This window comes from Mirounga leonina, unplaced genomic scaffold, assembly GCF_011800145.1.
Source record: "Mirounga leonina isolate KUSES-001 unplaced genomic scaffold, KU_Mleo_1.0 Mir_151, whole genome shotgun sequence".
In the NCBI taxonomy this organism is placed as follows: domain Eukaryota; kingdom Metazoa; phylum Chordata; class Mammalia; order Carnivora; family Phocidae; genus Mirounga; species Mirounga leonina.
The window spans coordinates 65,153,612-65,177,235 of NW_023270377.1; the positions used below are offsets into that span (position 1 = coordinate 65,153,612).

General features: G+C 37.0%; 1 protein-coding gene and 1 non-coding gene across 2 annotated transcripts in view; one reads left to right on the top strand and one right to left on the bottom strand.

Moving 5' to 3' along the window:
* The window catches only part of SCN3A (sodium voltage-gated channel alpha subunit 3), a 115,013-nt gene that overhangs the window by 13,792 nt on the left and 77,597 nt on the right, over nucleotides 1–23,624 (top strand). Inside the window, exons 2-4 of the mRNA XM_035007868.1 lie at nucleotides 4,163–4,357; nucleotides 13,748–14,061; nucleotides 19,630–19,748. Coding sequence (XP_034863759.1) covers nucleotides 13,798–14,061; nucleotides 19,630–19,748 — 383 coding nt within the window. The 5' untranslated portion in view covers nucleotides 4,163–4,357; nucleotides 13,748–13,797. The remainder of the gene's footprint in view (nucleotides 1–4,162; nucleotides 4,358–13,747; nucleotides 14,062–19,629; nucleotides 19,749–23,624) is intronic.
* LOC118012760 lies at nucleotides 15,333–15,445 on the bottom strand. The gene has a single exon (XR_004679821.1). It is a non-coding gene; the product is annotated as a small nucleolar RNA SNORA5 (small nucleolar RNA).

Sequence of the window (23,624 nt, forward strand, 5' to 3'; positions counted from 1 at the left end):
GCTACTCTGGGGTAAGGCCTGGCAAGCTATGTTTAAACAAAAAGCCTTCTAGGTAACTCTGATGCTAACTATGAAGAACCACTACTATAAACTTAACTGGTGAAAATAGATGGACTGACAGTTCCTTTTCAATTTTAGGATAGTGGGTTTCCCATTTCAGTTTTTAACAATTATTTTCATAATAAAATTAAGTATATTCCTTGGGAAAAATAATTCATTTGTAAGAAGCATAGACTCATGCTTATGAACAAATAAATCTTTTAAATCATGGAGAAAATTTTGACATTTATTATATACCATCTCTTTATAAAAGTATGATGGGAAGTGCTAAATGATTTTTTAAATCCATGTGCAATAGGAAGTTGAAGACAAGGCGAACAGACAAAATGGAGGTGATAAACCTGTCAAGACTGTGGATTAATGAAGTTACTCTTTTGGAATGTACATTTAGTTCTGGGCTTCCTGGACTCAACATTTTTAGCACGAAGGCAAGAATGAATTTTATAGAACTCAGAGAAACAAATACCAGATTTTAGGTTAATGTGAATCACCATGAAGCCTTCTGATGGTCAAATCTGATCGGGGAGAATCTCTGGAGCACCCAGAGGAGTGGATGTATGGTTTACTTTCCAGACAAACTTCCTATGTTTCATTTCATAATACCTTGGTGATTTGGCCATTGGAACTGTCTCCTTGATAAGGGCCTCAAGTCTTAAAACCAAATGATGAGCTGGTAGGGCAGGATGATTACAGACACTGGAGAGCCAACCAGCATTCCCACCCAGATGGAAGGCTGCCCCTTCCCTGTGGGGAAATGCTGCCAGAGACCAGCTGGCAAAGTGTGTGAGTTCCTCAATAAGAGGCTTTGGATCTGCTTCAGCCTTTGCACAAAGAGCTAACTACGTCCCCAGAGTTTTATAGCTAATGCATGACAGAAATGGTTTTGGTCTGGAAAATTCTAAAGCAGGTACATCATATTATGAGTATAAAATAAGACGGATGTATTGAAAGAAAAGAAAATAACATAAATGGCCAAAAACAGTGAAAAGATAAAGAGGAAAGATGATGATTAAAAACAATGAACTTGGAGTAAGACAAAAATTTTTTAAAAACACTGGGACTCAGTCTTAAAGAATAAATAGTCAGGATAAACTAAAATACCACAAAAAGGAATATAAACAATTAAACTCACCTCTATAAAATTCAATTGTTGACATAAGCATTACAATTAATAACATTAATATAAATGGATTAAGAAAATTAAAAGCAAAGCAACTTTGTCCAAGGTTCCTCAGCTGGTGACACCTACCCTTGTCAGGGTAAAGCCTTATCATGTTCTTTGAGCTATCATTTCTTCATTTGTGGCATGAAGAACTTCCGCTTAATTTCCAAAATGCTGAAGTTCTATGAAGATAATTTCAAAATTTGGGGGGGATCTCCTGGTCCAATACTTGTATTAGATAATCTGAAAGTAAAGTCTCTGAACCATCCTATTTCATCACCTTCTTAATGGAATTCACCGAGTTCAATTAATTTTAGCCATTAGTAGAAGACTTAGTTGATTTAACCTTGTTTGGCTCTATTGTGCAATTACATTCAGAACATCTGGTAAGCATGTTACCTAGTGTCCCTTATGTTACGTCCTAAGCAAAATTTCTTTTCTCTGTTTAGTTCTCGGAGAAAGTTTGTCTCACAAACTTTATACACAGCTTTTAGGAATTGTTTTTGTTTTTTCCTAAATCCAGTGTGCTTCCACTTTTTCTTACTTACTGGGAACATTAGAGCTGAATCTAGCCTTGACTAAGTAAAGTACCCATCTCAAATTTCTAGTAACCTCTATTCATTTCCTTCAGAGCAGCCTTCTCAAATTGTAATCCACGTGCCACCTGCACCAAATTCATTTAGGGAGCTTGCTTAAAATGCAGATCTCTGGGCCATGCCCCAAACTTTTTCAGAATTTCCAGAGACTGAACCCAGAAAGCTGCATCTTTGACAAGTAGCCCAAATGATTCCTATGCTAACTGAAGTTCAGAACTACTTTAAAGAATCCTCATTCTCTAAATAACTCAATGAAGCCAATTTTATATTAGTTAACCTGGTAAGCCATGGTCTGCTCTCAAAGATGACTGAGACAGAGATCTTAATAAGACACAACGCAACTTGAAGTATGAGGCCTAAATTGAAGCATGAGGCCATATACAGAAATCACTACTATTTCCCACATATATTTGAGGTCGGCAAATCTTTCCCATTTGGATCCCAAGCCATAGGATATAATTTTTCTGATCCACGAATCAGTGATTTTCACAATAGGGAGAGGAGAGAGAACTCAAGAAAATCAGAACTTTGGGGGACACTTTCTTAAACTACTTTCCTGCTCCTCCTTAACTTCTTAGTTTCCTTGGATATTCACCCCTCCTACCTTATACCCCTCCCTGTTCCCAGACTAAAGATGACAAATATTTTGGAAATATATCTAAATGGACATTTTAGTTTTTCAACATTATGCTCATTATATGTCAGGCTGGAGATAAGGTATTTAAACCTTACTTCTTACTTGTGTTCTGGGGAGGAGAAGCAGCATTTATTAAGCTTGTGGCTGTAAAGAAGTGGGAACATTTACTGAAGGGCTATACATTTATTTAACAAATCAGTATTTCAAGCTCTGATGTATGGGTCTGTCTGATGGGTATTATTAGTAGTATAGTAATAACTAAGACTATTATTACTATTCTTGCTACTTCTAATACTACTAAAACCTCCAGCTTTTATGGAAAACCTACTTTATGCCACCTCTTGTATGAGTGACTTACAGGTGTGTGTGTGTGTGTGTGCATGTGCACATGTGTGCATGTGTGTGTGTTTGTAATACATATATCATTTAGCTCAAACAACAGCCCTGTTTCACTAGGTATTGTAATCCCCATTATCTGATGGGAAACTAAAAATTGGATTGGCTAGGTAACATGTTCAATGTGACGTAGCTAGTGATGACAGAGCTAGATCTGTGCTATTACCAAATGAAAGGTAAGAGAGGAGAGGCAGAGGGAAGGTCATAAAGGTGCCTGCATACTTTGCTAAAGTGACTATGAGTCACTGAAGGCCACTGACAATTTTTAATAAGGGTAGGATATGTGTTTTAGAAAGATCACTTTGATGACAGTAAAGAAAAGATTAGTGGCCTAGGAGTGAGTTTTCATCTGGAGACAAAGATTTTAAAAGACCATGTATAAAAGAAAAAGGTGAGATTTAATGGTTTGTTTGTTTATTTGCTTGTCATAGTAAATTGTAAAGGGAGATTTATTGGTGAGAATCCATTACCAGTTTGGCTTATAAGCTCTGAATAAGTAAACTGAGGTAAACATTGTTTTACATATCAATTGCTGGGGGTGCCTGGGTGGCTCAGTCATTAAGAATCTGCCTTTGGCTCAGGTCATGATCTCAGGGTCCTGGGATCGAGCCCTGCATCAGGCTCCCTGCTCAGCGAGAAGCCTGTTTCTCCCTCTCCCACACCCCCTGCTTGTGTTCCCTCTCTCACTGTGTGTGTCTCTCTCTCTCAAATAAATAAATAAAATCTTAAAATAAATAAATAAATATCAATTGCTGTTTTAAAAATTACATATATTGTCTGTCCTTTGAAATAATGACTGGTTTAGCATGCTAGTTTTTCATCTCTGCTTGTCTAAAATTTACTCTTAGAAGCCACTGAATAAGGCTTATTGGTCTTGTCTTAGTCAGCCAATCAGATGGGGTTTTAGGTGGAGAGGAAAAGGAGATAAAAACAAACTAGAATTATGACCCACAACACCAATGTAGACCACACACTCCATTGGTCTACTTCTTTGGTCTTTTGAAGAGAAAAAAGAAAGGAGGAGCAAAGAGGGGAGAGGGAGGAAAAGAAGTAGGAAGTAAAGAACAGGAAGATGCTCTGGAGCTCTGGCATGTCTTCAGAAAGAGTAATTAAATCAAGGCTGCCAAAGAAAAAAGAGCCCCACCCCCACCCCAGGATCCTGGCAGTGGTTCCTGGCCCCATCCTTCCTTGAGCACATCAGGGCACCCAGACCCAGACCCAGACCCAGACCCAGACCCAGACCCAGAGTACCCATTTCAATCCAAATGCCAAGATGCTGGACTAACTTCACCTGTTTCCCTTTCTACACAGATTATGGAGCAAGAAAGCTGACACCAAGCCACATCAGAGTTCATCAGGGATGAGATATCTGTCAAGGATTTGTGGCAGAGTGGCTTACGGGAATAAAAATACAGAATCTCTTCTAGGGATAGTATAAGAACAAATGAAATAATTCCCAGAAGTGGCCTGAAGCTTTTCCAAAAAAAGGTGCTGTAACTATCTAAGGTATCTAAACTACCAGTAGGTATAAATTTGTGTTTGCGGAAGGTAAACTAAAATCTCTATTAGCTAACAAGGTCAGCTGTATCGGGAGAAGAAAAAAAAAAAAAAAAAAAAAGAAGGCAAAAGAGTGATTACTTCCTTCCTTGCTAGTTTGTTCCTCCAAAGAGGCAAACACTTAGAAACATGGCAGAGATGACCTCCAGGAGTGGAATGATGCCAAAGGCCATTGATGTAAGAAAGATAAACTAACCCAGCTTTTTATTTCTTTTTCTTTTAAAAGAGACATTCATTCCATATGTTTAGTAAACTAACCAGGATTGTAATTACTTGCATTTTATTATATTTATTTGGTAACTGGATGCATAGCTCACCTATTTGCATTGGGGTAAAGGACATCCAAATATGTGGTTAGTATTTGGTTGTAAGCTGGCTTCTGAACTGGCCAAGTTTTTGAACTGACCAAGGAGTATTTACTTGTCTGGTGTCTCATCTGCAACTAACTAACTAGTCTAAAACTGTCTTAGTCAAGAAAAATGTTTATTGAATATAACAAGCAGTGCAGAGGTTGTTTGGGTCCAAGAGCTGAGCGATCTGTCAAGAGACCAAGGGTAAATCTGTCTCTGTGATCTGCAACTCTCAGTGTGTCAGCTTTGCCCTCAGAATAGCATCCCTTCTGGTTGTTAGCTGACTGAAGTAGTGCCATGTATCATACCTCAATGCTATAAGGTCCAGGGGACAGAGAATTTTGTCTCCTCCTTGGTCTCTTTATTAGGAGTGAAGAAACCTTTTATAGACACTCACTTAACAGGCTTCCCCTCACCTTTTGTTGGCCAGAACTGGACCACAAGCCTATTCCTGAATCAATGATTGGCAAGGGGCTTGGAGAAGGTGTCTAGAGTAGAATGGATGTTGGGGAGTTGAACACAAAAGTGTCTTCAGTATGAAAACATACAGTAGAAAAACTGAAGAGCTAATAAAACCAACAATTTGTCTATTACAATGTTGGCTTAATTATTATTATTTAGCAGTTGTCTCTCTGAGCTTATAGCTGTCTGATAAGGACAAAGTCACTGGGAACATCAACTCCTAGAAACTAATTATTATTTCCAAGATAAAGATTGTTCTGATGACAGAAATGAGTTCGTGCTTTCCTACTCAGCTATTTTTTTCAGAGGTATGCCATTGAGTCCAGGTAGACAAAGACAGAAATAGATTCTCTTATTAAAAAGTTAGCAAATCAATAAATAATGTTTATGAGTGGACAATCATGAGTTTAGCTAACATGCAGGGAACAATGGCAGAGAAAGTCTCAATTTCATTTGTATTTGGCCATGTCATAGTGATATCCTTGCTATACGTTACTTTCTTGGTAGGTTTATTCAGACCAATAGTATTGCATAATGCCTTGACACCACAATGAGAGCAAGAGGTAATGATAGATAAGAAGCTAGCCTAGGCTTTTAATTTATCTTCAAATAACTCTAAAGTACTTAAAATATATATCAATGTGTATCCATTAGCTGTGGGTTTTATGTTTGTTATTAATCCATTCCTGTTTATCTTCTACATTAAAAACAAAGGTGATGACTATACTGGTCTGTTTCTTAGATTTCACCACTCCATTCTTAACATGGGGCTGTATACATAGTAACCTCCCAGTGAGGTAGTGGACTTATCCTAATTCCATTTCAGAACACATGAACTAAAAATCTCATTTCATAGGTTTGGAGCCCAGGCTATTTCCTGAGCTATATGGGTTCAAATCTTGTCTTCTTGATTTACTACTTTTGTAACTCGGACAAGTTATCCAACCTATCTCTGAGACATAGCAACAACGTAACAGAGTTTTATCTATTACTACTGTTTAATTCTCAAAGCCACCTAGTTAGGTAAGCACACCAACCACATGTTATTCCAAAAATCTTCTGAAATATGGAAAATAATGTTTAATTCTGCCTTCGAGAATGTCCAGTGGTGGAGAGTGTGCCAAATGCTCTGTATATGCCTTTAATAAATTATTATTCTCTTTGTCACATATGCTACTTAAAAATATAGTAAATACCAGGTAATAATTAACCCAAAATGAAAACCCCTTTAGAAAATATTAATAACTTTATTCAAGGGAAGGGTAGTCAGTCCATTTTGTCTTTTAGATTATGTCCTTCCTATAATAGTCTCTCATTGATACCAAGAAAACACAGGATCCTTTCCTCAGCAATGGACCCAAACTTTCCCCCAAAATTTGCTCTCTCATCAAGGACATAAAAATACATTGTGGATTTTTTTTCTGATCTCTCAAATTGTATGACACAGAGCAGTTTTCCATCCTTGAAGATGGCAAATTTACAGCCTCTGACATAATTTTGTCTCCTTGGGAACAGACCAGAACTAATTGATTTTTGTCTGTAACATAATCATAAAGATCCCTACAAAGGGAGAGAGAAACTATTGATATTAACAGGTTATAGACCAATGCAATTTTCCAAACTGTCTGCTATTCTGGAAATTAGGCAAGATGAGAACTCACAGGCCAGATGACTAATGGGAAAAATAATACTTTTGTCCTTGCCATGTAATGCCCTGGCATATCCCAAATGTTTACCATGCCCTTTTTTTTTCAGATTCTGATTCATTAATAAATATTAGCTTTGGATTTGTATTTGTTGGTTTCATATAGTTTTAGAAACTTATGTTAATATCAAAGCATACAGATATGTGTGCCTGGAAAACTTAATTGAACTTTATAAATCTATTTTTCTGTAGTTATTTATATAAAGCTTAGATCTTTAAAATCAAATCACACAATAGTAAGATTCAAGATAAAAATGTCAACTATAATAGGAAAAGTCAGTCAAGAATAGAATGTGTGGAAAATGTTTTGCCTCAGAGCAACAATTTGTGTTGTCAGTAGATGTTTCAGTGAAGGTTACTTAGCTTCTCTGTGCCTGTTCTTCATTTATTTTAAATGCAGGGAGTTGACTAATTGTCAAATCCAATATATGCCTTTTAATTAGCATCTTCAAAATTCCTCTTTTGGCATCTATCTAACTGTTCTGACTTCATTGTCTAATTTTCCTTTCCTTAAAAACTGGTAGTCACAGGAGTCCAGCCTTTTCATCTTTCCAGTTTTTTCCTAGACAGTGTAATGCATATTCTTATCTTCAGTTTCAACCAGTGACTCTTTAATCAACATTTTTCCCAACCCAGACGGCTTTCCGATTCTCAGACCCATATTTTAATTACATACCCAGCTGTCTCACAGGCATCTCAAACTAAATAAATCCCAAGCAGAATTTATTATCATGCCCTACAAACCCTCTCCACTTCTCTGTTGGGTTAATGACAACTTGTGGCTTAAACCAATCTGGGATTGAGCTTTACCTCATATGTCTTCATCAAGCCACATATCAAGACATGATAAAATCTCACTGATTTTCTCTCTTCTAGTTTTGCATTGAATACAGTCCTCTGGCTATGGTTTGTTTTCTCTCTAACTTATTGGTGGCCTACTCTCTTCCAGGCACTGTGTTCACCTTCTAGGACGATTTTTTCATGTAATGTCATATTAACTCTATGAAGTATGTGCTATCATTGCTATCATTATCCTTATTATGCACACAGGGAAACTGAAGATTATGAAGGATAAAAAAAATTGCCCAAGGTCACACTGCTAGGGAATAGCAGAGCCAGGGCTTGAATACAGTTCTCATTGCCATGTCTAGGTCCTTAAATAATACAGTTACAGTCACATTCCCTTGCCTTCTCCTTTAGACTCCTGCTGTCCGTCTGTTTCTTTCTAGGGCAGTTCTCAAAGGGTGGTTTGCGGACAACTGGGGGTTCCTGAGTCCCTTTCAAGGGGGCAGTGAGGTCTAAACTATTTTCCTAATACTAATACCAAGATGACCTTTGCCTTTTTCACTGATAGCGCAAAAGTGGTGGAGTGACACAGCTCATGCCTTAGTAGGAAGCAAGGTAGCAGAGTCAAAGTGTAGGATGAATCCTTGTTTTCTTCACCACCACATACTTTTAGTATGAAAAAAGTGCCAGTTTACACAAGAATGTCTTTGATGAAGCAGTAAATATTATTCATTTTATTAAATCTTGTCCTAAGGAACATGTGTTTTTAATATTCTGTATGATGAAACTGGAAAAATACATGAAGCATTTCTGCTGCATGTTGCCGTGCCATGGCTGTGTCAAGGAAAAGCACTTGTGTGACTGTGAGTCAGGAGGTGAATAAGCCACTTTTTCTTTTTTTCATGGAACATCATTTTCACTTGAAAGAAGAACTGACAAACTATGGTTATTCAGACTCAGATATATAGCAGATATTTTCTAAAAAATGAACAAAGAAAAGGCCTGTCACTTCAGGAAAAGCAAATGACAGCATTCGTTGTCAACGTTAAAACTGGAGCTTTCAAGTGGAAATCGGAATTTTGGAAAACTTTTACCTGCCGCTGGGAACTAGACAGCCTCCCAATATATTATGACTTTCCTCATGAAATTAATGGTGATATTAACAAATGTGATTTTTGAATGTTAATGTAATTTGTCAAATTTGGGGAAATCTGCAAAACACTGCGCCAATATTTTCCAAATGATCCATGCATGAAGGTACAAAATCCATCCAAAAGGCAAAATCAGTAAAAAGTTCCTGATACAGTTTCAGATTCCACATTGAAACTAATTCAGGAAATTATCATTTGCAGAGTTTTGGTGTGTATCAAAGAATATTCACAAGTGCCTGAAAAGACAAGTAAAATACTCCTTCCTTTTCCAGCTACAGATATATATATATAGGATTTTCTTCATTTCAAAACAACATATCTCAACAGATTGAACTTGGAAGCAGATAAGACACTCTGGCTGTATTCCATTATGCCAGACAGTAAAGAGATTTGCCCAAATTTAAAATAAATTCCTTCTTCTCAAGCCATTTTTTTAAATTTGTGATAATATAGTTATTTATATTAAAAATATATTTTATATGCAGACATACAAGGGCTTATTATTACTATGTTAATAAAAGTTATAAAATCTTCTAATTTTTAATATGGTAAATATGAATAGATAAGTTCCCCATAAACAAAAGCTCTTTGACATTGTCAGTAATTTTAAGAGTATAAAAGGATCCTGAAACCAAAATCTTTGAAAATCATTGCTCTAGGATCAGCCCACCTGTCTACCCTTCATACTGCCACCATTTTTATAATCTTCAAATTGATCCTATCACTCCCCATCCATGGCTTCTTAAGTGTGCTGTACAAGACCTTTGGTGACTATATCCTGCCAGTGTTTCAGTCCTTGCTCTTACCACTCCCTTTTGAGCAGGTTGGTCTCTACCCATAACGAATTTCTTAGTTCTTCCCAGGCCCTCCCTGCTTTTCCGCATGCATATACTGTCTCCCAGTCTAACATGTCTCTACTGATGTGTCTTCCTACCAACTTTGTCCCAACTACTGTCACCACAAGGGTTGGTCAAATCCCAACTAGTCTAATAAAACTTCCTCAGGGAAACTTCTTTGAACTTCCCTCCCCATCCTTACCTGGGCAGAACAAACTGCTCCCATTTATGGAGCTCAGACAATAACCAGCTGTATTATAATTATGTGTCCACATCTCTCACACTGGACTCTCAGCTCCTTAAGAGCAGGGACCATGGGTGTTAATCCAAACACAGAGTTGATACATAGTAGTCCCTCAATAAATATTTCTTGAATAAATGATCCTAATCCTTCCAGGTTTAAAATTCTGTGGTCCATCTTATAATAGGGTTTTTTGAACTACAGTATTTTTATTGATTAACAGAGGGATGCATTTCTTCTACTCACACACATTCACACACACACTTTGGTTTTTAATCAAAGAGATCATCTCCTTAGGTCTTTTTTTATCTTTTTTGTCCTTGCAAGGACAGTTCTGGAGAAAATTTGGCATATTAAATTTGATATATTTTAATAAATAATAATGCACATATATTCATTAATAATATATATCTCACACCAAAGCATCAGTAGGAATTAATTTTTAAAACTCTGCTCTAATAGGAATATAAAATTATGTAAGAGGTCTATATAATAGGCTCACAAAGAACAAGAAGGAAGAAGAAAAAAAAATTAAAATAGAACTGCCATGGAACTATGAGATGTTTCTAAACAGCAAACCTGCAGGAGAAGCCATGAGAAGCTCCCCTCACTGTGATTTTTAATGTCTCAACCTATCCAAATATTGGGCAAACCTTAGTTCACCTTCGAGGAAAAGCCAAAAGACTGGAACTGGCCTATCTCCTCAGGATTTAGAGACAATAGTGTGGCAGTTTCAGAGACTTCTTTACTTCTTTTTGACCAAGACTCAAAATCTTTGTTCTAATCCTTGATAAGTGAACAGGAAGGTAAAAAATTATTTCTGTATAAATATGTTTTTAATAATTTTGTGATACCTTGTTCCATGTCATCTCAGAGAAAACAAAGTAATCTATACAGATTGTTAAAAATATTTCCACTTTAGATATTTTTAACCTAATTTCATTTTAAAACTTAGGAATCAAGAAAGTCCAGTTAAATGAGTATAACCGGTTATTTCTTTAGGGCAAAGTGTTGCCACATATATGGTAAGGTATTTGAATGACACTGAGGTTGAGGAAAGTTAAATGTCATAAGTAAACTGTTAATGACAGGCTCAATATGAACCTAGAACTCAGAATCTGATTGCTGCATGTTTTTCATTCCATTGTTAATAAAGAAACAAAAATTAGTTTAACTAAATGCTCAAATACAAAAGTAGCCTTTCTTCTCCCGTGAGAAAGCAACCATGTTTCATAGAAATGTCTTAAGATAGCTTTGTCATACTGTTTCATTTTCATTTAGCACTTGGTAAGAACCTTATCCATTCAGTTAATGAAAGGTGATGAGAGACAGGCAGATTACACGTCTCTGGGTATCTAAGGCTCGCAGTTAATATGCAAACTCCTCCTTATATTCAAAAGTATAAATGTGATTTTTCCATACAGCCTAGTGTTGGGCTATGTGGACATCAAAATGGACATAAAATGGCTAAAAACTTTAATTCTAGTTTGTGCCATTTGCCATGAATTTAGAAGGCACAAAATAAATAGTTGAATTAGAAGGTTTGAGAATATTCTATTTTTATAAAAAAATGAACCGACTTTTTATTTTGTGCCTTCTAAATTCACCCGATGGAGTACAAACAAAACAAAACAAAAAAACAAAAAATCCCCATCCCACCACAAATCAGAAGTCCTTTTTCAGAGCTAGTGCCAAAAATGGCACAGCTTTTTGACATCTGATATTTTATATTATAACTTACTTATACCTTCATAGTAGCAGAAAATATAACAATGTCATATTACAAATATTAATTCAATGAAAAGACACAGTTATTAAAAATACTTTAGTCATTGGAATAGACCAGGGAACTAGTAATTCAGATATAAACTCAAAAAACATATATAATGATCTACAATCATTTTTAGTCTATATCATTTTTCTTGTGTTGCTGTAAGATCTAGAGTTTCTCATTGTTTGTAAGCTTAGTATATCCATGCACTAAACAGCTAAGAATTAAAAAGCCATTTAGGGATAAACTACTATGGAGACCAGAATAAGTGTGGGGGCAGAGATAGGGTGGGTGGTTGGCATAGGGAAAATGTCACAGATGACTTTGATGATTATCCTGATGTCATGGTTGTAGATTGTTCTATAAGAGACTGATGTATTCACTGTATTTTGTTGTTATTGTTTCTATTTTCTATCCTAATTTTTTAAATGTGACTTCCGGCACAATGCAAAATAAAATAGCCATTAACTTATGTTTCAAAATACAAGAAAATACAAGAAACCCGGTTTCTTATATTTTTGACAGTTCTGTCACATTTCTAGCAGAATTTTTTTTACCTTTCCTGAAGAATTGAGCAGGTGTCTGACTTCTTTCCTTTCTAATCCCAGACAGTTGCTTGGCATGTGTGAATACGCCCCTGTACTTTGTACTTCCTAGCCCACTCCTGGAGTTCCATGGTCAGCTGTGGTTCCACCAAGTCAGGGCCTTACTTAAAGGAGAGTGGCTTGAATTTTGAGAATGCCTGAAACCACAACAAAGGAAATCGCTGAAGGAACAAAAGATAATTAGATGATGATAGTTGACACCAACACAGTGCTTACTAATTCCAAAACTATTCTAGACACTTAATGTAAATTAATTCATTTATTCCTTATGATAATCTGGGAGGTCAGTTCTCATAGCATCCCCATTTTATAAATGGAGACTGAAGCACTAAGGGGTTACATTTTGCAAAGTCATACAGCTCATAAATGACAGAGCCAGGGTTAAGAACAGAGAGAGTCTAGCTCCATAGTCCATGCTTCTAACCACTACACCAAATGGAAGACTTAGAAAGAATATGAAAAGTGTCTTGGAATAGTTGAATAACAGCAGACTGGAAAAGGAAATACATTCTGCATTGCCTCAGAAGATGCTTCAGAAGGATCCAGGGTAAAAAGCTGAAAGAAAATAGTTTTGGCGGGCACCTGGGTGGCTCAGTCAATTAAGTGTCTGCCTTCAGCTCAGGTCATGATCTCAGGGTCCTGGGATCGAGCCCCACGTCAGGCTCCCTGCTCAGCGGGAGTCTGCCGCTCCCTCTCCACTGCCCCTCCCCCTGCTCCTGCTCTCTCTCTCTCTCAAATAAACAAATAAAATCTTTGGATAAAAAAAGAAAAGAAAAGAAAAGAAATAGTTTTGACTTCTCTGTCGCTGCTGATGGTCAGACTTTGTTTGGAGAACCAAGGGTCAATGATGATGATGCTGATAACCAGGACAGTGGTTAGATTAGGCAAAACTTCTTTTCCTATTCTGAGATTTTATGAGTCAGGCATATACCACTGTATTTCCTTATTTGGAGAGCTAGTAAGATGTAATAAAAGGAGTGGCAGGGGGAATAATGGGTTCTTAAGTAATTTCACTGACAAGGATTACTGACATTACTCTTTTTACCAAAGTATACTATAATATGTTTTGGCTCAGAGGTCTCAGACCAGACTTTGATAGACTTATAAAATTGGCTTATTGAAAATCAGATTGGATAATGATGCTCCCAGGTTAAAATTTGTAGTGCAGCACTAAAATGTTTATATTTTTAATGTTACTAGATGAATCCCCAAATGAACACTGTAAAATGTTTTTACTGCGCACTGAGAAAGAAAAGATGTCTATGCATTGAAGAAGAAACCAATTTTTTCACCAAAAATAAAGTAATATTCCTTTCTTAATATACTAGCAAAGAAATCACCCGAAGAAACATTAAATGACATCTTGGTTGATTTTCTTAATCCCTCTCACTCACTTGCTTTCCTAACTCTCGTGCATCTTTTTTCTTGGTAGGCAATTCTTATGCAAGAAGCTACACGTAATTAAATGTGCAGGATGAAAAGATGGCACAGGCACTGCTGGTACCCCCGGGGCCTGACAGCTTCCGCCTTTTTACTAGAGAATCTCTTGCTGCTATCGAAAAACGTGCCGCAGAAGAGAAAGCCAAAAAGCCCAAGAGAGAACAAGACAATGATGACGAGAACAAACCAAAGCCAAATAGTGACTTGGAAGCTGGGAAGAACCTTCCATTTATTTACGGAGACATCCCTCCAGAGATGGTGTCGGAGCCCTTGGAGGACCTGGACCCGTACTATATCAATAAGAAAGTGAGTGTTGATTTTATACTTTCAAAAGTTAAGTTATATTTCCAAATTTAAGTCCCTAATTAAACACTAACATACTTTTCTCTGGCTCATATACATACTGTATCCTAAGTTTTCTATGGTTAAAGATTTTATACTTTTTATTTCCACTTTTAAACACAGTATAATAAACAGAAACATTTATAAGAAATGACGTCAAGATTTGGCTACAGTGAAGAGATACGAGAGATAAACAATTTCTTCAATTCCACAGTAACTGAGAGTCAAAACTAAAATTGACACCTACAAAGCAAAATATCTGTTATCACTGACATGTTTAAGCACATGGTAGACAACAGAAGAACATGCAAAAGAAGATCTATGGGCATATGTGCTTCTTATTTTTTAGTTCTTAACTGGCTTGAAGTTTCCTCACAATAGATTTGTATTCTAAAGGGTAATAATCTTACTTAGCATCCTCCTATAAGAAGATAATACATTGACAAGCACAGTCACACCTACTATTGTTAAAACATCACTCTGTGAAAAAAATCTCAAGAACAAAAGACAAAAAAACCCTCTTTTCTCTATCTACATATGATTTGAATCAAGTTATGACTATGCCTTCCTAATGCTATAGTAACCACATAATTCTGTCAGAATTAACTAGTTTTTTGAAGTTAAACCAGCTGTGAGTTTTATAGTAAATATATATATTTTTTAATGGATGACAGATTCTGCATCATCTAATTGGGTATTTTGGCATTTTATAACCACAATTTATATTTCACATTCATAAGCATAAAAACAGGTCTATTGTAGAAGCTAAAAATAAATAAATCTCACCATGAATTGATGGTATGTAGTTTAAAGAAGATATTGAATACCTTTATTAATCAGACCCAGTCCTTTTACAAAGAATGGTTAAGGAAATTGCATTCTCTAAGCAGTACGCAATTTAATCTTACAAGATCTGTGAGGGGTAAAGAACCTGACAGTGAACCATCCAGAGGTGGAACCAGCCCTACTGCCCTAAAGGAGGGCTTCTCAAACTTGCATGTGTATACACATCACTTACGGATCTTAAGATACAGATTCAGATTCCAGACATCTGGGTGGGGCTAGAGATCCTCCATCTCTAACAAGTCCTCGAGCGAGACTCCTGCTGCTATAATACACGGGCCACACTTGGAATAGCAAGCTCTAAAATGCTTTCTAGAAGGCATAAAACCAATTTAAATAGTTAAACAGGCCCTTTCTTTTTCCTTTGAAACTAGTGTCACAAAGGTGGCACTTAATATAGATTCACATTTTTTTTTTTTTCCCATGGGTCACAGCGTTTCTGTGGCAGCCTTTCGGGCCGGTGGGAGCCACGGGGTGGGCGGGCACCGAATTCGACACAGCTGCGTAGATTCACATATTTTTAAAAATAATTTATTCCAGTACTCCACTATAGAAGTGATAAGGAAAAATAAGAAATTTAGTTACTGTATTATTACACATGATGATGACAGTGAGACATCCCCCAAGAAACTAGAATAAAATTCTCCTTAAAATTACTGATTCAAAGTACATATTTGCCAAGATGTCTTTAAGAGACAGGTGTATGCTTACTGGGACATGCTTAGAAGTATTAGCTACTTAAAGAAAGGAAGTATCCTTAAGAAAGGAAATTGGTAAGATTAAGGAGTGGGGACAAACACCAGCATTTTCCAAGGGAAACAGATCTTTAGTAGTAGCCCTAAAAGCATTTTCCTCCGCAAATCAAGGCCATTTCATTGGAGAGGAGCTACACTGGGCTACCTAACAGAGATGTCATTAAACATTGTGCAACATTTGATTAGGTCAGCTTCTTTGGACTCCACCCTCAGCAAAGAACCTTATTATAATTTGTCCCCCCACAGATCTGCTTGAAAGGAAAGAATATGCTGGTTTTGCCACTGCACTTATTTCAGTCCATGTGACAGTAATACATCTCGTTGTAAATAAGTAGATTGGCATTCTGATTTTGTATGTCAGGCTTTCAGGCTTGGTTAATGTGCTGCTAAGAAACAGACTTGTTCTTTGTGTGCTAGCAAAGTCATTTTTTATCACCTCCCTGTCTGAGAACCAGACTTGGACCTTGATTTATTCCTAGTGGCCATGGTCCATCTTGGGAGACATCTAGACTATTTACTTTTTACTGTTGGCACACTGCTTTTCTTTATGAAGTATCTATAAACATGAAGACTGATGTGCTACTGAAGAAAAAGGTAGTTTGTGATTGTTAGGATTGAAGGAGCTAACCTAAGAAGCTCTTGGAAAAGTTCTGGAATTTAAAAACATGGTATGAAGTTTATGTTAATTATATGAATAATGCAGGTGAAAGGCGCTTCAAAACTGTAAAGCATTATGTAACAGTTTGCTGCCATTCATTATGATATACTTTACATACCTAATTTAATCAGATAATCAGATGAGCCACATCACAATGTATTTCAATAGTGTTTAAATTGACCAGGTAATAACTGAAGAATAGTGACAGTGATAATCATAATAGCTAACGTTTGTTGTGCTCCTACTTTTTCAGGCACTGTTTCAGTGCTTTAAGTGGCATAATTCATTTAATATTCCAAGAACCAGTCAAGCAGGTACTATGTTAGCCTCGTTTTACACATGGGGATGTCAAACCCAGAGAGGTTAGGTAACTTGCCCAAGTCACACACCATAAGTGGTAAATTCAGGAATTGAACCCAGGCAGTCAGAGCTCTTATGCACTAAGCAAAACTATATCTGGCATTTATTAATAAAATAAAACATTAAAAAATTGGTTGTATACTTTTTGGAATTCTCTGCTTAATATGATCCTATTCTGAGATGTGAATCTTACCCTTGCCTTGAGTAGTAAAAATTTTAGTGAACCTATAAGATGTATATTTATCTGGGAAAAAGCAAGTAGCATTCCAGAGTGAACCACAACTAGTTTGCCATACTTTCAGCTATAACTTTCATCACCTTAGTATCAATATGTAGTAATTTTTTTAAGCCACATCATTATTTATCATTACTTGGAGACCAGATTTTGGAGTTGACACTATTTATCCCTCCTCCAATTATCTGTCACTCTCTCCGATAATTTTCAGTTTAGGTACAACTCTCAATAACCTCAGAGTCCCAAATTTCAAGTGTCTTCCTTCTTATTCTTTCACTGTACAGGATATTAGTATTTTATTCCTCATTTCTCAGAACTCAATGTTTTGTGTTCAGCGGTGTTCCCCAGAAATAAACTGAAATTGTGTTCTTAAGGCCTGCTGTATTCCAGAACCTGCAAATTCAATGAATATGCCCTTGGCATGTCATTTTTAATCCCATTAGTTCCAAGAAGGCTGATCTTTTGGGAGAGCAGAGGATTCCATGTTTAAAGGGACAGTTAATTCCTGTGACACTGTTTTTGGAGATTTTTCAAAATAAATTCCTCTCCTAATGTTACAAGTGGTAACTGCTTTTTCAGGGAAATTGCCTTACAAAAGCATGAGTAAATGCACTTTAAATTATTGTGACTTTGGGCGCCTGGGTGGCTCAGTTGGTTAAGCAACTGCCTTCGGCTCAGGTCATGATCCTGGAGTCCTGGGATCGAGTCCCGCATCGGGCTCCCTGCTCAGCGGGGAGTCGGCTTCTCCCTCTGACCCTCCCCCCTCTCATGCTCTCTCTATCTCATTCTCTCTCTCAAATAAATAAATAAAATCTTTAAAAAAATAAAATAAAATAAAATAAATTATTGTGAACTTTACGTCATTGAATGCCTAAATGGATCTAGACTGTTTGTAATATTAAATGATCTAATCCTGCGAATTCAAGAAAATCCTTTAATGCATTTGTGCTTCAAGGGCAGTTTTCCCAATATCCACTGCCCCTTTTGGATGATCTCAATGCTAGTAAAAATGTTTACTTGCCCTCCTTATAGAATTGTTCAAATTTATAGATTGCAGTTCATGGAAAATGGTTGGTTAGGTAATGCTTGGCTCCATGGTCTTGAATACGAAAGGGCAGTGTACAGAGAAATTGTTTTCTCTGTCCTTTATACTCAAAATATAAATATTTCTGTCTACCTATTCAAACATTACCATGTTGTCAGTGAACATGATTGTATGGGATACAGCCCTTAGTTTAAGAGTAAAAACATACTATTAAGCAAATGGATATATTGATGTCTTAAAGGTAAATGGCATCTTAAAGGTAAGCCTGCACTTAATTAAAACAGTATTTATTTACAAACCACACTATTAAATACTGTGAAAAAAAATGGAGAAAAAGTAGATTACAGGCTTTTATGCTCAATAGTTTATAACAACTTCTAACCTAGTCTTCAGTGGAATGAACCCTACATGTAAATTGCTACTTGACTGTAATTACAAGCAACATGCCAATGTGTGCAAATTAATACACTAAGACTTACTGGTAAAGGGAAACAATTAGAGAGTGAGCAGAAGGCAGTGATTTATCTGGAAAGACATGATGGAGGAGGTGATTTTGATAGCTGAGGACATTTTCCGAGAGTAGGGCTTTTCAACCCTGGCTGCATATTAGAATTACCTAAGGAAATTTTAAAAATAATACCCATGTCTGTGCCCATCCTCCAGAAATTCTGATTCAATTGGTTATGAGTAGGACCTAAATATTGGCAATTTTAAAATCACCTCAAGAGATTCTAATATGCAGAGAGGACTAATAACCTTTGATATAATAGTTGGTGGGACTTCATTGTCAGGCCTCTTATGGACCTGAAATGGGGGGAATTTATATTAGATGACCTCTCAGGTACCTCCTTCCTCTAGGATTTTATGACACATTTTCAGAATCAGAGGGGGAAGCTGACGGGTTATGAGTGGAATTGACAAGTGAACTGAATTGGTTGGAGCAAAGATGCCTTAGTGAGAAAAACTAAAAGATGATCCTAGAGAGATGTGGTGGGTAATCACCGGGTAGCATGGCTTAAATGCTAAATTGATGATTATAGGTTTCAAGTCATAGAGTTTTAGCCACAAAATGCCCTTTGAAATGATGCATTTAATCCTAATTCTCAATGCAGCTGTCCCTTCTCAGTATTACCAGCAGATCTATAGAATCAGCAAAACCAGGTTATTCAGCCTATTTGAACATTTTAAAGTAGGACAACTACCGTAGGGAAAATAGACTTCATAAACTTTAGAGTTCAAAGACTTGAAATAATTAAAATTAAAAAAGATTATTTTAGTAGCAATATGTACAGAATAATATGAAAAAGTTACCAAAGCTGGAGACAGATGGTAAGCTTTAAATAAAATTGGAGTCTATAAAGTTACAATTTGATAAAAAAATTTGTGTAGGATCATCAGTTTGTATCAGAAAGTTGAAACTCTAGAGACAAATTAGATAATAGTAAATCATGTTTATTTGTAGCTATATGTTAATTTAGGGGAGAAACATCTAACATGTTTATAGTTACAATATACCAACTTGTTTAAACAAACAAATTTGAATAAACAAATCAGGTAAAAAGTTCTTCATGTGTTTAAGCTCTTCAAGTAAGCCACGTGTCTAATCTAGTAATTTTTTTCATATTTTCTTTTCCAGACTTTTATAGTATTGAATAAAGGGAAGGCAATTTTCCGATTCAGTGCCACCTCTGCCTTGTATATTTTAACTCCGCTAAACCCCGTTAGGAAAATTGCTATTAAGATTTTGGTACATTCATATCCTTTTCATGTGACTGAATGCTGGTACTTGATTTTATAGAAAATGCCATTCTTCTATATATATTTTTGTATATTTATATTTTACATATATTGTTTTATATATTATATGTAATTTCTTTGAGATTAATGGTGACATTATTTAATCTGTTCTCATTGATTTTTCTGCCATTCATAAAAAGATTAGTATAGAATGACTATTATGACTCTAGAAGTAAAAATGAACTATGTTAGTGAATGTGTAAATGAAACATACTGTGTAGAAGGAAAAACAAATCTACTTCACACTTTTATTATCCTCTAGACCATACATAACTATTGCTAAAGAAATGAAGTCTATTGTGGTTAGTATTATTATCTATGTTACCAAATGTTCACACTTTTATGCCTTAATTGGTTCTATATCTTCAGCACATGGGTCTGTTCTTCCTTCCTTCCTTTACTATTTTTTAAACTATATATGTGCCTATATATCTGATAATATATATTCAAAAATCACTGAACTTAAGACTACTTACAATAATAGTCAAAAACCATACAAAGACAGAATGGGTGTGGATTTCAAGAAAATTCTCCAATAAGTAATGATAAAATAGAAAGGTATTCAGAGGCTGTGTTTAACAATGGGCATTTTTTTTGTTTTTATTTAAATTCCTATTAATTTAACATAAAGTGTAATATTAGTATCAAGTGTAAAATTTAGTGATTCAACACTTCCATACAACACCCAGTGCTCATCACAAATGCACTCCTTAATCCATCTCCCACCCACCTCCCCTCTGGTAACCATTAGTTTGTTCTCTGTAAGTAAGAGTCTATTTCTTGGTTTGCCTCTTTTTCCTCCTATGATCGTTTGTTTTGTTTCTTAAATTCCACATATGAGTGAAATCATATGGTATTTGTTCTTCTCTGACTTATTTCACTTAGCATTATATCCTCTAGCTCCATCCATGTTGTTGCAAATGGCAAGATTTCAATCTTTTTTATGGCTGAGTAATATTCCTGTGTGTGTGTGTGTGTGTGTGTACACACACCACATCTTCTTTATTCATTCATCAGTTGATGGACATTTGGGCTCTTTCCATAATTTGTCTATTGTAGATAATGCTGTTATAAACATTGGGGTGCACGTATCCCTTTGAATTAGTATTTTTGTATTCTTTGGATAAATACCTAGTAGTACAATTGCTGAATTGTAGGGTAGTCCTATTTTTAACCTTTTGAGGCGCCTCCATATGGTCTTTCAGAGCAGCTGTACCAGTTTGCATTCCCACCAACAGTGTAAAAGAGTTCCCCTTTCACCACATCCTTGCCAACACCATTTGTTTCTTGTGAGATGTTATCATTTTTTTCTTTTTCAAATTTTTATTTAAATTCTAGTTAGTTAACATATAGTGTAATACTGGTTTCAGGAGTAGAATTTAGGGATTCATCACTTACATATAATACCCAGTGCTCAACACAAGTGCCCTCCTTAATCCCCATCACCCATCTAGCCCATTCTCCACCCACCTCCCTTCCATCAATCCTATAGTTAAGAGTCTCTTATGGTTTCCTTCCCTCGTTTTTTCCCCCTTCCCCTATGTTCATCTGTCTTGTTCCTTAAGTTCCACATATGAGTGAAATCATATGGTTGTCTTTCTCTTATTTTGGTTACAATAATACACCCTAGCTCCATCCACACCATTGCAAATGGCAAGATTTCTTTCTTTTGATGGCTGAGTAATATTCCAGTGTGTGTGTGTGTGTTTGTGTGTGTGTACCTACCAATCTTCTTTATCCATTCATCGGTTGATGGACATTTGGGTTCTTTCCATAATTTGGTTACTGTTGATAATGCCGCTATAAACATAGGGTGCAGGTGCTCCTTTGAATCAGTATTTTTTTTTTCCTTTGGGTAAATACCTAGTAGTGCAACTACTGGGTCATAGGGTAGTTCTAGTTGTAACTTTTTGAGGAACCTCCATACTATTTTCCAGAGTGGCTACCCCAGTTTGCATTCTCATCAAGAGTGTAAGGGTTCCCCTTTCTCCACATCCCCAACAACAACTGTTGTTTCCTGTGTTGTTAATTTTAGCCATTCTGACAGGTGTGAGGTGATATCTCATTGTAGTTGATTTGTTTTTCCTTGATGATGAGTGATGTCAAACATACTTTCATGTGTCTGTTGGCCATCTGTATGTCTTCTTTGGGAAAATGTCTATTCATATCTTCTGTCCATTTTTAATTGGATTATTTGTTTTTTAGGTGTTGAGTTTTGTAAGTTCTTTATACACTTTTTTCTTTGTTTTTGTTTTTTAAGTATGTTATGTTAATCACCATGCATCATTAGTTTTTGATGTAGTGTTCCATGATTCATTGTTTGCATATAACACCCAGTGCTCCATTCAGTACATGCCCTCTTTAATACCCATCACCAGGCTAACCCATCCACCCACCCCCCTCCCCTCTAGAACCCTCAGTTTGTTTCTCAGAGTCCATAGTCTCTCATGGCTCATCTCCCTCTCCGATTTCCCCCCCTTCATTTTTCCCTTCCTATTATCTTCTTTTTTTTTAACATATAATGTATTTGTTTCTGTGAGGTGTACCTCTTTATACATTTTAGATACTAATCCTTTATCAGATATGTCATTTGCAAATAATCTCCCATTCTGTAGGTTGCCTTTTAGTTTTGTTGATTGTTTCCTTTGCTGTGCAAAAGCTTTTTATTTTGATAAAGACCCAATAGTTTATTATTGCCTTTGTTTCCCTTGCTTCAGGAGACATTATCTAGTAAGAAGTTGCTATGGCTGATGTCAAGGAGATTACTGCCTGTGTTCTCCTCTAGATTTTAATGGTATCCTGTCTCACATTTAGGTCTTTAATCAAGAATGGGAATTTTATACAGATAGATTAAAAAAAGCCTTAGGGGGGCAGAGCAAGATGGTGGAGGAGTAGGAGACCTGGATTTCGTCTGGTCTCAGGAATTCAGCTAGATAGGGATCAAACCATTCTGAACACCTACAAACTCAACAGGAGATTGAAGAAAAGAATAGCAACAACTCTCTGAACAGAAAAGCAACCACTTTCTGGAAGGTAGGACGTGCGGAAAAGTGAATCCGAGGCGATATTCGGGAGGATAGACGGCAGGGGAAGGGGCCTCTGTCAGCTGCTTCTGGCAAGTGTTAGACCGCGGAGCAGAAAATCGGAACTTTTAGAAGTCTGCTCCACTGAGGGATGTCGCTCTGGTGGCTAAGTGGGGGGTGGAACCCTCACAGGACAGTGTGGTCTCAGGACCCTCAGGGTCACAGAAAGACTGGGGGTGCCTGAGTGTGGCAGAGCTCCCAGGTATCGGAGCGGGGAAGGCGGCTGCAGAAACGGAGCCAAGGAGTGGGCTCTCAGCTCAGGGTTGCCATAAACTGTGATCCACGGCACAGTCGGGCCACTGTTCTTCCACCAGGTACACAAGCGGCAGATCCGGGGAGACTCCCCTTCCTCCCCTGAGAGGAGCAGCATGGAAGCGCACCGCAGGGATCTGCTGGATTTGGAGACTCCACACAGGGTCAGGTGCCAGAGATAGAAACGCTCGGTGACAGGCCGGGTGAGCGCGGAGCACGGCCGGAGACCTGGGAGATGGGAGTGATTGACTGCTTTTCTCTGGGGGCACACTGAGGAGCGGGGCCCCGAGTTCTCAGCTCCTCCGGGGCGGAGATTAGGAGGCCGCCATTTTCACTCTCAGCCTCCAAAGCTGTATGGAAAGCTTGCAGGGAACAAAAGCTCCCGAGAGCAAACCCGAGCAGATTACTTAGCCAGGCCCGCAGCAAGGTCGGGGCAATTCCGCCTCCAGCAAAGACATTTGGGAACCACGGCAACAGGCCCCACCCCAGAAGATCAGCA